General features: G+C 38.8%; 1 protein-coding gene across 3 annotated transcripts in view; it reads right to left on the minus strand.

Annotated features, from left to right (window-relative positions):
- Nucleotides 1–12,084, minus strand: part of EPS8 (EGFR pathway substrate 8, signaling adaptor) — a gene marked incomplete at both ends in the record, with an annotated part of 53,144 nt that extends 41,060 nt beyond the window's left edge. For all 3 annotated transcript variants that reach the window (XM_082014401.1, XM_082014400.1, XM_082014399.1), the window contains 3 exons: nt 819–886; nt 10,863–10,936; nt 12,023–12,084. In XM_082014401.1, the coding sequence (XP_081870527.1) occupies nt 819–886; nt 10,863–10,936; nt 12,023–12,084 (204 nt within the window). The remainder of the gene's footprint in view (nt 1–818; nt 887–10,862; nt 10,937–12,022) is intronic.
- Nucleotides 12,085–14,570: the final 2,486 nt, after the last annotated feature.

A 14,570-nucleotide genomic window follows, 5' to 3' on the forward strand; every position in this document is an offset into this window, starting at 1 on the left:
GACTCTTCTGCATGTTATCGCACAATTTATAGCTAAGTTAAAACCCAGCAAAAAGGAGCTGAGAATCTATGATATTTGCAAGACTTGGCTTAACCCTTGACAGGGGTCTGATGGCGGTGGGAGAAGGTTTGTGCCAAAGCAAGACCACAGAATGAGGCACCGCATCCAAAAGTGCTTAACAGGGTACATATGGGCACCCAGGCTTACCTTGCTGAATGTTTTAAATATATCTACTCCTGGATAAAATATGACAGCAGCATACAGTAATTCTGCAAAACAGCTTACGATGGGAAGTAACACACTTTGCACTTCACGCTGGGGAAGAATCTGCGCAGGCAGAATATATTTAACTACTACATAGTAGACTAACTGGGGCTTTTAGGAGTTGATGGTCAGCTCTTTCTGAATATTCTGTCACCCCTGTTGACTATAACTGATTGAAGTATCCATTTTAAGTATCATCCAGTGTGCCTCACCAACAGCACAGGGTTTTTCAGCTCTGCCTCACCCTTGCAACAAGCCAGGTTCAGAGACAGGGCAGCATATCATGTTGAATTGATATCCCATTGAGAAGCCCTGTCCGCTTGCCAAACTACACACTATGCTTACATTCTTCTAACATCAAAATTTCAGCTCATTATGGCAAAGCTACAGAATTTGAGACATTTCAGTATAATCTATTCTGAAGTGACCTCGGGCTGGCAAGATATTTTGGAAGATGTATAAGCCTTCAAGCATATGTATCCTCAAAAATCATGTAGGCAAAAAATAACTGCATATAACCGAAAGCTATAATTGGTATATCCTCCTCATCTCACCTCTACGTGATACTGCGAAGTTTCGGATATGCTGCTGGCACTGTCTCGTGCATAATTCTTTCTTTGTTCTAAAGATGAGAGGAAAAGAAAGAATAATTATTCATTCAAATTCTTATCACGCTGTTTTGAGTACTTCTCAGAGATACTTAAGACTAGTTGTAATATGAAAACAGGAGATGAGCTGCTGATAATTTCCGTATTTCAACAGAAAAACCCTTCACCCCCACATAGTCCAGCACAAGGATCAAACTTACGTCAACAATGTTAACAGAGAGCCAGTGGGTGCAAACAAAAGCCAGTTATCTCGTCAGAGTGAGTCAGGACACCAGAGGGGACCTGCGTTCTGACTGAAGATGCTTCATCAGGAAGCCTGATTATTAAAATCACTGGCTTGCCACTTTGGTAGCAATGGGTTAACCAGCATTAGGCTTATGGAATTTGTATGAACACACTTGAAAGCATAAGTACTTTCTGATATACACGTTAAATCTGCAAAGCAGCAAAGCCACACACAAACCAGACCTGATTCATCCTTTACTTCTTCCTAAAGTATTCCATTTGATGAATTGCTAATGTAGAAATACGCATCAAAAGGTGTTTAAAAAAAAAACAACCCACACACCACACCAAATATCTCTATACAGAAATATTTTTCAGCTGAAAAAAACACAATGCTGCAAAATCAGAAACATCATTTTCCTTTTACTCCATACAATAGATTAATATCAACCAGGAGAGGAGGGAAGAGAAAATGTAAGATGAAGACATGACACACACCCACTCCACAAAATAATGAATTCAGATGAATACTGAAGTAAGCTTTTCAACTTCGGTGGAAAAAATTTGAATGCAACATTTGGAGGGCTTTTCCTCTTTTTTCAGCATAACCTCTTAAGGGCCCAATGTGGAACACCAGAAACTTTGCCTAAGGAAGGAAGTCACTAGGAGACATGGCCGAGAGAGGTCCAAGGAAACTCTGAAAGTAGGCAATTCTTTTCTCTCTGTTTCATTAAGTAACTTGATTTCTGATCTTCAAGTAAAACAGGCAGTTTGATTTTGTTCAGAAGGAAAGTACCCGATGTACATACAAAATCCATCAATTTCATCATACTCTGAGTACTTGGGGGGGAAATAAAAAAGTGTGATTCTGTTGAGAGGAAAGTTAAGTTACTTTTTGCAAATAAAAAAAATGTTGACTAATACCAAGCTCATGACGTGTGACATACAGAGATCTGCAGTGAGGACACCATAAAAGCCACACTGTAAAAGGCCCTTCTGTGACCAGGGTTCCTTCAGACAGGAATTTCAGGTGCTGACAGTTACAGGAGTGCCCTCATTTTCAGGCGTCACTTGCAGAAGTATTTGTCATCTTTTATAATCACACCCATTTATCTCTCCAGTTCCCAGTGACTTTCATGAAAGACGATACAGTTTCTGAACTCCCTCGCGGGCTTGAAGGATCCCATGATGACAAACACCATTCATGCAACAGAGCCATCCTGCTACTGTACAGCAGCTACTCAGTTTGCTTTAGCAAAAGAAGTGAGCAGAGCAAATCAGACAACTTCAAGAACCTCATGGATTATCAGAATTTTTAACTAGGTGTGTGAATATTTAAAATATATGTCGTAACTTAATTATCCATTATTCTAAAATCCCAGAGCAGAGGACCACCATTGATTTCAAATCTAACTACTATTTCTGCTTTTGCAGCATGTTACTTAAAGTTTGGGGGGGTTTTTTTTGTTGATTTCCTTTTTAACAACAACAGACCCACACATGCACACCCCAACAAAACAGTCAGTAAAGCAGTACTGTCTGATTTGCTACCTTTCTTTTTTTGTTTGGATGATGATCTGAAGAAGTAAAGTCCATCTGTTCCTAACAAAACAAGGGAATTGAAAAGCAGTATCTAGTTTAACTTCATAGAATTATTTGCATCTCCAAGGGGATCAGTTAACAGTCTTCTGTTATGGACTGTAAATGAGAGCTACATGCTGTCCAGTAAGAAAGAAGTCAGTTGTTTCAATTAACAACGCATCAAATATTCAGCTTTGGCTGTTATTATCTTTTTTTCAGGTAAACAAAAGTATTATTTTTTCAACGACATTTAATTAAACCAGGATAAGAAATTTTATATCCACTGTAAGGCTTATAAATCCTGCAAAAAATAAGTTAGAGTTGTTTTAAATAAACAAAGAAATCCTGGTGTATGTAGAGGCTCCAAAGAAATTAAAAAGCAGCAAGTAACTTCTGCAAGAGATTTCTTGCTTTGCTTCACAGAAATTTTGTCCTGTATTAAGACAGGATATCCAAAACCATTCATAGCACTGATTAACACATCCTTTTCCACAGAGCAGCACAACACTCACAATAGACAAGACGGCAAGGTTTTCAACACACTATATCATGGTGAGAACAATAGTGTTTATATAAGAGATAGAGCTTTCTGAATGATAATAAAAGCTATAGTTGCCTACACTTGAGAGCCAAGAAAAGCCCCTCACGTTCTGCATTCTTAATTACAACAGGACAGTAACAAGAACTTCAACAAAATTTCCAATTAGCAAAAGTCAATCCATGTTTATGTTAATAAGCAAAAAGTATGGTCACCACAACAACTGATGGTCCATACTGAATTCAGTAACAATTTCTATTTACTTATTTATTTCTTTAACGTAGGTAGCATGATTATTAGAACCTGTTAGAGATCAAAGTTATCATTTAGAATAGAATAGAACAGAACAGAACAGAATAGAATATTTCAGTTGGAAGGAATCTACAACCATCATCTAGTCCAACTGCCTCACCACTGCACAACTAGCCAAATTTAAAGCATGTTATTAAGGGTACTGCCCAAATGCCTCTTAAACACTGGCAGGCTTGGAGCATCAACCACAGTTTTTTGTTATCCCATTCTACCAAAACCACCAAATGTAGGTCACTTATGCAGCCTTAGAGACTCTCTTTTCTGTGAGTCCAAGAAAGTGACACAATCTAAACTCTCCAGTGAAGTATGCAAAGTAAAACTGGGGAGACTTCCAAGTCTTGTTGCAGCTATAGACCAACCCCCCAAAAAAAGAGAGTACCTCAACAGGCTCTTCATTACTGCTCAGTGCTGCAACTTTCAATGTGGTTTTCGATGAGCGAAGAAGTAGCCTATAGTAGCTGTGAATGTTGTCAATACTGTGATAGAGGAACTGGAGGTAGTCCAGTCCCTCCATGATAATATGAACATAACACAAATAAAAAAGAAAAAAAATTATAGAAAGACTGGTGTCTAGACTGCATCCCCTTTCCCATGGTTTTTGCCAGTAGTTCAAAACTAAATCTTAGCCTCTCCTTTCTCCTAGTGCCTGGCTCATGTCCCAGATTCTACCTACAAACCTTCAAAAGTTCTCACTTTGCCCTCAGAAAGGAGGACACAAACCCTTTTGCACACCCTTCTGCTGATGTGCTCCACTGCCTTGAACTTCTAGCAAAATTGATACAAGCCTGCAAACCTGTCCCGCATCCTTCTCTACCTAGATCACACAAGAGTCTGCTGCTTCTTCCTACGCTTCCACATTTCCCCTTCCAAGTCAGATACATCTGAGCACATGACTGACAGTCTCTCATGCATACACAGCTCCTTATTTTCCTTCTTTTTTCTACAGAGTTGCCCATTACGATTCTTCTGGAAATCATGTAGCTTCCATCTCCTCAACTCCTTCACATATCAAAGTGGCTGATTATTATTCATCAATGTTAATCTGACTGCTTTTACAGAAAGCCTGAAAATGACTCTTGACGTTTTACATGATCTTCAAATGCAAGTAACTCATACCCTACTATTGAAAATGAGCAACAGAAATTTTTATTATCTTGCTGAATGTACTGGATCTGGCTGGCACGGAGTTAATTTTCTTCACAGCAGTTTGTATGGTTCTGTGTTTTGGATTTATGACCAGACAGTGTTGATAACATAGGGATGTCTTAGCTATTGGTGAACAGCATCAAGGCCTCTATTTCTCACTCTGCTGCCTCAGTGAGTAGGCTGGAAGCACACAAGAGGTTGGGAGGGGACACAGCTGGGACAGCTGACCCCAACTGACCAAAGGGATATTCCATACTGTCACGCTCAGCAATAAAACTGGCAGGTAGTCTTTCCAAAGTAGCCCTTGCTCAGAGACTGTCTTGTCGGAGGTAGTGAGTGATTGCCTTTGCATTACTCAGGGTTTTTTTCAGGTTCCCCCCCACCCTTTCCTTCACTTACTAAGCTGTCTTTATTTTGATTCATCATTTTTTCTTGCTTTTGCTCTTCCAATTCTCTCCCCGTTCTGCTGCAGGGAGGAGATAGGGGGAATGAGCAAGCAATTGTACAGGTCCTTAGCTGCTGTCTGGGGTCAACCCCCAACGCTGGGGGGAAAAAAAAAAAATTTTTGTATGCTTCATTTCACTCCTCATCCTCCTGATCAATCTCAGCCTCTCATGGGTCCCTTCATGCATGAGGAGAGTTATTGAAGCTAAAGTGAAATTCTGCAACAGAGATTTCCAGATAGGAATCCTATCAAAGGATTACTAAAACTATCAAAACTATTGATTTTTTTTCTATTTACTCTACATACTGCAGCTCTTGCATCCAACATGTAAAATACAGTGCAGCCTTAATACCGCAGTTAGCTCAAACCCTGTTGATATGCTGCACACAATTTAACTAAAGCATTTTCCCTCTGATAAAGGAAAAAAATAATTTAAAAAATGAATCATGGCAGAAGACCCTTAAGTTAAATTCCTAATCACATTCTATAGCAAATGCAACCCAGAGGGATTTGAGCAAAATAAAATGTCTCACAAGGCAAGGGCAATAAACTTCAAAGCAGCACAGCATTTCACTCATAGGTCCTGACTGTAAGATCTACTAGCTACTAAGCCTTTCGAAGGAACACAACCATTGATCCACAGAAACTAATACTCTTCCCGCCGCCTGATGTGGAGAGATGCTACTGCTGCTCAGGTCTTTGTGCACTTACTGAATTCACCAATCATCAGTAATGGACCATGTTTCTGGTTTCGAAAAGATGTGAAAAGGCACTGTTTTCATACCAATTTTGGAAGCAGCCAAAACACCAGAAAACAAAAAATGACCTCTTGACCGAAGGCTTTTAGCCAAGCCAAGAATACGCTACACAGTACATGATACAGACAAACAGGACTTGAGATTGCCATCGCTCATTCTCTTCCTTGCCCTCCCTATACTAACAACTCTGCTCTCCCCACTTACTTCTGGGAAGGACCATTTCATACTTTGGAAAAGTAACTATTCCACAGTTTCAGATAGAAACACTGGTGTGTCCCAAGGTCCTTTGAGGCAGGGCTATAAACAGCACCTGATGTAGCTGAAGTTAGAGTCCAGTCTCACACATTTTCCAACTGGAAGAGGGCGCAGCAATATGGCAAATTAGAAAGCTGCTTAATAAACTCTACCATAGCCTGGCTCTGTGTCACTGACCAGAAGATCACACAGAGAAATGTATCGCAGGGAGAGAAATCTAATTCTTTATCGAGATAAAGAAAATTCTTACCAAAAGTGAAGGATCTTGGTCTGGGGCTTAACAGACGACCTGTAGCACGGGTAGTGCTGGTTAGGCTATGATACCTTTAGGCACAACAAATTTCCAGTTCCTAAAAGCCTAAAACAGAAATGAGGAATCCTGTTGCCTAGACTTCCACTGATGTCTAACAAATAATTGCATAGGCCAGATGCAATAAATGTTATCAGTGCTATGGTTATGATAGCGTAAAGAAGTACAGTGGTGGATCCCACCTTCCTATTCTATAGCCAAATTGGAAAATGTCCGAACAGTGTACAAAGAGACAAAGCTCTGAAATCTGATGGCAATCCATGTGGAGATGGATTACAAGTCTTCCTCACAAGCTGTCCGAAGAATCCTGGAGTGACAGTATAAATTATTGCCACACATCATCAAGCACAAAAGCCCAGTACTTAGTTTACTACTGTATATTTGTGGTTTGCATTGGGCTGATTGCTGACATCCCTTTAAGAATGTGTTGCAGCAGCTGGAAAAACTCAACTTGAGACTGACAGTAAAGTGCAGGAGACGTGACCTACATATCCGGGTAGAAAGGTCAAAACTTGAGTTCAAAACAAATCTCATTAAGAGAGGAGCAACACTATCCCTTTCAGAGATTTGTGCCACAAGCTTCTCCCTGATGGCTACATGGAACTAGCTATCAGAGAAAGTGTATTGTTTAGAAGTCAAATTGTCAGGTTAATTCATTCGAGTATCAAATAACACAAGCACATTACGTGGATGGCTTCCTTTAATGGACTCATTTACCTAGTCTATGATCTGCTTGTGATTTCCTTGAATTTATTACACTACAGTTCTCGCTCTGAATGAGGTATTTGGGAAATGCAAAAACACACATGCAATTTCACCGCTAGCACCTAATCACAGTCATGAGAGTAGAAACACAATGTATAAAACACCTAGTCTTTTCCGATGCAGTGTGAAGACAATTTTAGTAACATCTTTCAATTCTGTGCCATATAATAATCTAACAATTAGGAGCGAACCACTAGCTCGCTACTCCAGGCGAACGGGGCTGCTCCACAATGTGCCAGCACAGCCCTGGCTATCGGCGCCGACCGACGCTGCACGTCTCCCCGCAAGCAGAGCTGCGGAAGACGGAGGAGCCAATGCTAGAACAACAGATGGCAGTACGAGCCAAAACCCATTTCACATGGAAAGATCAGAAACTCAATAATGAAATAAAACCCGTAAGAATGTGTAGAGGGCATCATCCCTCCCAGTTCAGTGAGAGGTTTATCATGCAAATAGAAAACAGTTCATTTCAGGAAGGAAATGAGTGAAAACAATGGGATTATTTGACACAGGAAAAAAGGAAGTGGCAAAGAAAGTTTTGCCATCAGATAACAACATCAGAGATAGCCATGGCTCTGGTCTCATTTTTAACTGAACTGTCTGTAACCTTAAAAAAACTCCAGCCTCCTTTCCCACTGGCACCGTGGTCAACCTTCTGCCTAATGACCAAAGGACTGAACAATCATGAATCACCTTAGCACTGGGATTCAACAGATAAACTTCATGTCATGACATACACGTGCATATATGTATATACATATATGTCCACACATTAATAACATTAATACTAATATGTTATTGTTGTTGTTGTTATGATTATTATTTAGCCTTTACTGTGCTTGAAAGAAATTGAGTTCACGATCAAGTGATCACTTAGGAGCCCAGGTATCATCTTCACTTGTTGATACCCAAGGATAGGTACTTCAGTCCAAATGACAGTCAAAAGTCTTCAAAGAAAAGGAAGTTTGCAATGGACAAAGTTTGCTGCTAACATTACATTGTCACATTTTACCAAAACAAAAAAACATGGTGCATTTTACTTTTACAGTAAAATTATATACATACACTTTCCAATATACTATAAGTGAGTCTATTAAATACATGAGGTTTATGTATCTACAGAAACAAAATATGTACATTTAATATACATGTACGTAATAGAAAATATAAAAAGAAAGCTAGAACTCTTCCAATCTGGTTTATAGCAATCAGTCTCATGGATCACAAATAAAATACTTAAGTTAGCTATTAATTATAATCAGTTATAAACAAAATATTTTATAATAAGCATTTTAAACTCATTTTAACAATCCCAGTATCACTCAGCTGCTTCCCACCCACCTTGGGACAGCATGCACAAAAACTCTAACATCACAAAGGAAGAAAAGACAGGTGGGATGCAGCAGAATGGTAAGCTGGTTGCTAAAATTAAAAAAAATACAATTGTCTTGAATTTGAGAAAGGGTTTAGGTGTTTTCCTTGTTTCCTCCAGTTCATACATTTGGTGATACTAACAGCCTTGTTCTTTATGCATACAAAAGAGAGCAGAAGCAGTACGATATGCAAACTCTTTCAGAGTAAAAGCTGTGCCAATATATCTTCACTCGGAGCTTCAGGATAATCGGGTCTTCTACTTCATTCAGTTCCTGACAACTACAACTACAGTTTTGTGATATATCTACCAGCAATGGAAGTGAACCAAGATCAACAATTCATTTTATAGGAGCCACCACGCAGCAGTTATATGGTAAGCATTTTCAATTAGCACCTATATTCAATTAAGTACTTTAGAAGTAAAATGCCATTTACCATTGTATACCTGAAATTTACTCGCTTGTCCCCATCTTCTGCTGACATATGACTACCCCATGAGATGTTTGATGTGAAAAAGCTCAGAGAGGTACTATTTTAAAAGCCCACAAAGATTAAAGGACGTGGTTAAGACACTGATACTGCCACACTGTTCAAAACATGTACTCTTGAAATATTATTAGGAAGATATAAAATGAAAAAGTGCAACGCTCTCATAACATCTCAAAGAATTAATTTAAGAGTTTCTTGCAATGTCTTTTGCTGGTTTCTGTTACCACCTACTATTTCTGTCAACATGTGCAATCAGTCTGTTGAGTGAATCCATTCAGGATGCAAAAATAACTGTTAAAAAACATCACTTCAGAGTTTTGCTCATTTGCAGTTCCTGCCTTTAATAGTATGTCAAGTGGCTGACCTTTGTAGCATACCACTAAAAAAAAAGAAGTTTAAACTTAGAATGATTCACATGCAATATAATTTTTAAATTACTAACGTTTCAAGTGGTTTCTACTTCCGCCTTCACTGATTTTTCTAGAAGTGCACCTTCATACTACTCCAGCACAGTGCCTTCAGCCACCAAACCACCTCAGCTTTTTCACATCATTCCTCTTTTCAAAGGATAGAAAGGTAGGAGACTTTCCATCTCCTTCTCAGGCTTTCAGCCTCACAAATTTCAAAGCAGTTCAAAAAGCCAACAAGGCAACCGGTACAACAAAGTTCTTCCTGTGTGCGGATAGGCGAGTGGCCAACGCAGCCGAACTCGAGGCCTGTAGGGTATCTTTACATGGGCAAAGTTAATGCTGTTCGAATGCCATAAAGCATCCTGCCCTCACCCCCAGCCACCACCCCACTCAAAATAGGAAGGAGGAAAAATTAGTTACTACCGGGGATGTTGCAGTTACTAGCCACTGCTTTCTGAGCTCTCTGGTTTTTTAACCTGCAGAAGAGGTGGTAGATGCAACAAGGGAGAACAGGCTGAGGTGCGAGGGATCCGACCCAGGACCGGGTACTCACTGCAAACCTCGTTCTTCAAGTCTCATCAGTTGTATTGACTTTCCAAAGAACGTTTAACAGGCACAGATTTATGCAGCAGAGCATCCCGCAGCCTCTTTGCTGCCTGTATTCCCATTACCAGCACAGCTATCAGCAGGACGCGTTCACAGCGGAGGTGGACGACAAGGAAACAGTGCGGTTCGGCTGGCAGGGAACACGACTACATTCTGCCTCCACAGTGATTTGGCCACGGGCTAGGGAGTAGCAAGCATAGCCAAGGCAAACACTAGCATCTGTAGTCGCTAGCTGCAACAACGTTTAGGCATTTATAAGTAACGTCACATTTGACAGCCACAAAGCCTATTGAAAATAGCAGGCCAAACAGGGCTCCAAATTTGTTACATCAAATCTAACCTCCATGAAATCCATGTGTCAAACAAGAATAATGTTGTAAATTCCTTTTCTGCTAGCAGGGGACAAAGCTGGGGAAGCAGGGGGAGGTCATGAATCAAACCTATAGCAGTTACACCTCTGAATGCCTTCCCCCGGTACATACCTTACCTACGGGATCACTCTTAGTTTCATGATAAATGCTTTATACATTGCTGCCCTAAAAATTAGCAGGTGGGAGTTCTCTACTTAGTAAACCATAAAAACATTTTCTAGCTAGCCTAGTAAGTTTTAGTAACAATAAAATCACTTTGTTCTTTAATTTTCTTGACCTACACACCCACGTGTATGCACATAGACTTTCATATTTGTATACATAAAGTATTTCCACCATGACATCACAATCAATATTTAAACAACGATTTTAACATAAAACCTTAGAGACTTTATGCCAACTTACCATACAGAGCTTTTGCACTTGTTCTTGAATTCTGCTCCCTCTCTGCCTGAGCAAATGTTGGGGAGCCATAGCCACTGGAAGAAAACATTTCTGGTTAACTTCTATATAGACGTATTTTCCACACAGAAAAATAGGCATTGGAAAAAAAACCTCCCCTTATGTAGGACTATACATAGCTATGACATTACTAACAGAGGTAATGATACTGGATATTTTTCCACACCATGAACACATTGAATCTTGTTTCGCTTAAGCTAGAAACCCTTCTGAGCTCTTTTTTGTTGCATTAATACAACGTCATGCACAATGGGGGTGTGGTATACACATAGATATTACCATAATTTAAATAATCAAAATCACTAAATGATAACAGTAACAACAGTAACGATGGCTATTGTAGGATTTTGGGTTTTTTTCCTGCATATACAAGTGTTCATTGTTTTTAACAATTGTAATTGCTTTTCATAAAAGACTTAAAAGGACTATCATTGCCTACAACAAATGAAAAGGCAATCCAGCTTCCTTCTAGTGTAACAAGAAGAATGAGTTATATACGAACTCGCTTTAGAGGGACAACAATAGGAGAAGCAGATGACAGGACAGATGCCCTGCTCCACACAGGAATACAGGTTCTTTGGCATCAGATTAGGTCAATTCTCGTTAGTGCTGCGAATGAGCCTAATGCCATGCTTCCGATACAGGAAGCATCCTCTTACCTCAGGCAAAAGGTGAGACTTTCAGGTAACAGTTGCTCAGTTCTGTTTATGGGGAAACAATATTTTCTCACAGGGGGAAAGGGCAGCCTCATCCTTTATGCGTAAAAGTGCATCCACTCGGAGCTAACCTTCAACATCTCAGGCATACAAAGACCTCTCTGAGCAATGTAATAAGTATGTTATGGCTACGGCAATTTATTTTTCTGTTCCAGATGATTCCATTCAGTAATACAGCTTTACCCTTACGCTAATACAAAGATCAGTCAGACGATCTCTGTCACTTTGGTTACATGGTTTGGAAACCGCACATTCTTTTACAGAAACTGCCTTTCTGTTATTCCAATGGGATCTAATAATTATAGCTCTATCTGAAATTAAAGCATGAAGAAGAAAATACGACACTATTTTTTGTCCATAAAAGGAAAATCAAAGGCATAACCTTACTTCATTTGAGGAAAATAACTTCCATATCCACCGGGAGGGGTGTTTGATATATGTCCATTCATTCTTATCGTCACTTACTGAGGGAAACGATCTGGGAAAAGAAACAGCAGCATATGAATTGAAGTCTCTTAAAAGATGAAGGTTTAATACAACTGTAATACAAACCTAATGAGAAAATTATGGTTGGAATGGGAAAGGAATTGCATCAACAAGCTCAATTGTTATTATTTGCATCGTGGTGATGCCTTAAAGATCTGTTATAGAACTTCTCCCCGTTGTAACTTGATAGTTATTGCTTCAAATAATTTATAATTTGGTGAATAAAGCCATTATTATTGATACGATGGTCTTCAGAATAGTTTTAGAAATAAAAGGCTGACTAAACAAAGAACATCTACTGCAGAAGTGAACAAGATGTTCCAAATGGCAAGTTTAATAGTCAAGAATGCTGGATTTTAACCCTCAATTTCTTTCATTTGAAACTTTTGAAATGACCTTTTGATACATATTCTAGGAAACTTATCAGCTGAATTGTTAGAAAGATGCATTATCAAAACAAAACACAATTGTTAGCACAAAAGGAAACTTGGTTACCTATTTTAGAACTGAAAAAAACCTTTTTATCTTTTTTTTTTTTTTAAGCAGCATTTAACATCCTGAAAGTTTGGCATGCCAAATGAAACCTCTCATATAACAGCCATACTGAAAAAGCTATGATGAAACAGTTAAAAGAATGCCTTCTCCCTTTAATAATATGCCCATTGAAGTGAAAATTGACTCTGGAAAGTGACTTTCATAATTCTGTAAACAATTAACAAATCTCTATTCAAATTTACCATGGGCAAATACTCTTTCATTTACACATATATGAATAATATGTATTTGAATATTTCTCTACATCTCAGCCATTAAATAGAAAAAGGATTTCTTTTAACTCTGCAAAATAGTCAAAAGTATGTCACAAAGTTTGTACCTAAGAAAAGCTCCAGCTCCAAAGTGAGCAGAACCAGCTTTGTTGTACTGGAGACACCTTACAACCAGCTTATCTTCTAAGTCAACTCACTGCCTCACTTTAACTGTTCTCTTCCTGTTTTACCAAAAAGCAGCAGCTAATTGACCTACAGTACATACTGTATTTCGTGTCCACATATGTTCTACTTTCCTCTTTCACGCAAAAACACAATCAAATTCTATTCTCAGCTCTCAAGTCTTCTGCCGTTTCAAGAGATGTACGAGCTGCTTTTGGCCTTCTCTACTGAGAGCAGAGTCATTTTTACACCTGAGGAACACCTGACATCTTCTACCTGAGACACAGTTAGCAAAGCTAACTAGAACCAAGCTGTATTGATTACACCCCACATGTAGTCATGTGAAAGTGTTGTATTGCCTTTAGTGAGCACATACTTGGCAATTTGGCTTAGAGTCTCTTTTTTTATTATTATAATTTTTCTTTTAAATCTTTGATTTCTCCTTGCAAAAAGGCTTTACTGACATACCCATATTTTACTTCCATTTCTCCTGCACAGCCCCATGACTATATCACATATCCAACTTGGTGGCCTGTTTGGCTGCTCTAAGCAACTTTTTATAGAGTGCAGTACTTAGCAGCTGTCTCCAATAAATTACCATCCGTGCCGGGTGCTGCTCAATTCATTAGCAATTACAACCTTTGGGAAGCATCCTGAAATTGTCCCATGACTTGCAAGAATAAAAATATTCATTTTCGCACCAGAATTTGCCAGGTCACTGTGCACTCCTTGTTCCGTTTCAGCAACTGCATGGACCAGAGCTACTCAGAGTGCTCTTCCCCAGGTCATGCTGCCATTAAGCTCTTCAACGCTTCTTATCAGCTATTAATTCTTATCGTCTGCATCCGTTGCTCAATTTTGCTACCCTGCTTTATAGTTTACACTGTGATTAGCTTTCTAAGAGTGACCAGATCCAAAAAAACTTACATTAATTATGTCCATTGCTTTTCAGTATCCCAAACTTCTTCTACTTTCCATACACACATTACTTAATATAACACTTATTTAATAGCTCTATTTGCCATACCTTTTAATAATTTGTGATTTTTTTCAGAGCCCTATTTATAACAAATTCCACAATTATCTGCTTTAAAGTGAGATCTGGAAAAAAACTTGGTTTTAGACTCTCTCAAAATTATTTCAGTCCTCTCACATTTTAATCTGACATATACTGCATTTGTTGTTTGTACTCCACTTAATTTTATAAGAGTGCTGAAACAGATTTTAAGTAGAAGGAATGTAATATATTAGAACTTAAAACTTCAATCATTGAAGTTAGCATAACACACTGAGTTTTAAAGCAGCAATGAAGCTGAACAGCAGATTTTCACATTAGAAGAAAACTTGTTTCATGACTAAATACTTGCCTGCTGTAAGGCATAACAATACAGAGTAAACATAAAAAGTTTTTAAATTACATTTTTAATCAAGTGATAGTGAAAATCTGAAGCCAGAAATTTTGTCTGTCTTTCAAGAAAAAGAAGCAAGCAGCTTGTTCTGCCAAGTAAGCACAAAAGTTT

The sequence above is a fragment of the Phaethon aethereus genome, assembly GCF_964289735.1.
Source record: "Phaethon aethereus genome assembly, chromosome: 1".
Lineage (NCBI taxonomy): Eukaryota > Metazoa > Chordata > Aves > Phaethontiformes > Phaethontidae > Phaethon > Phaethon aethereus.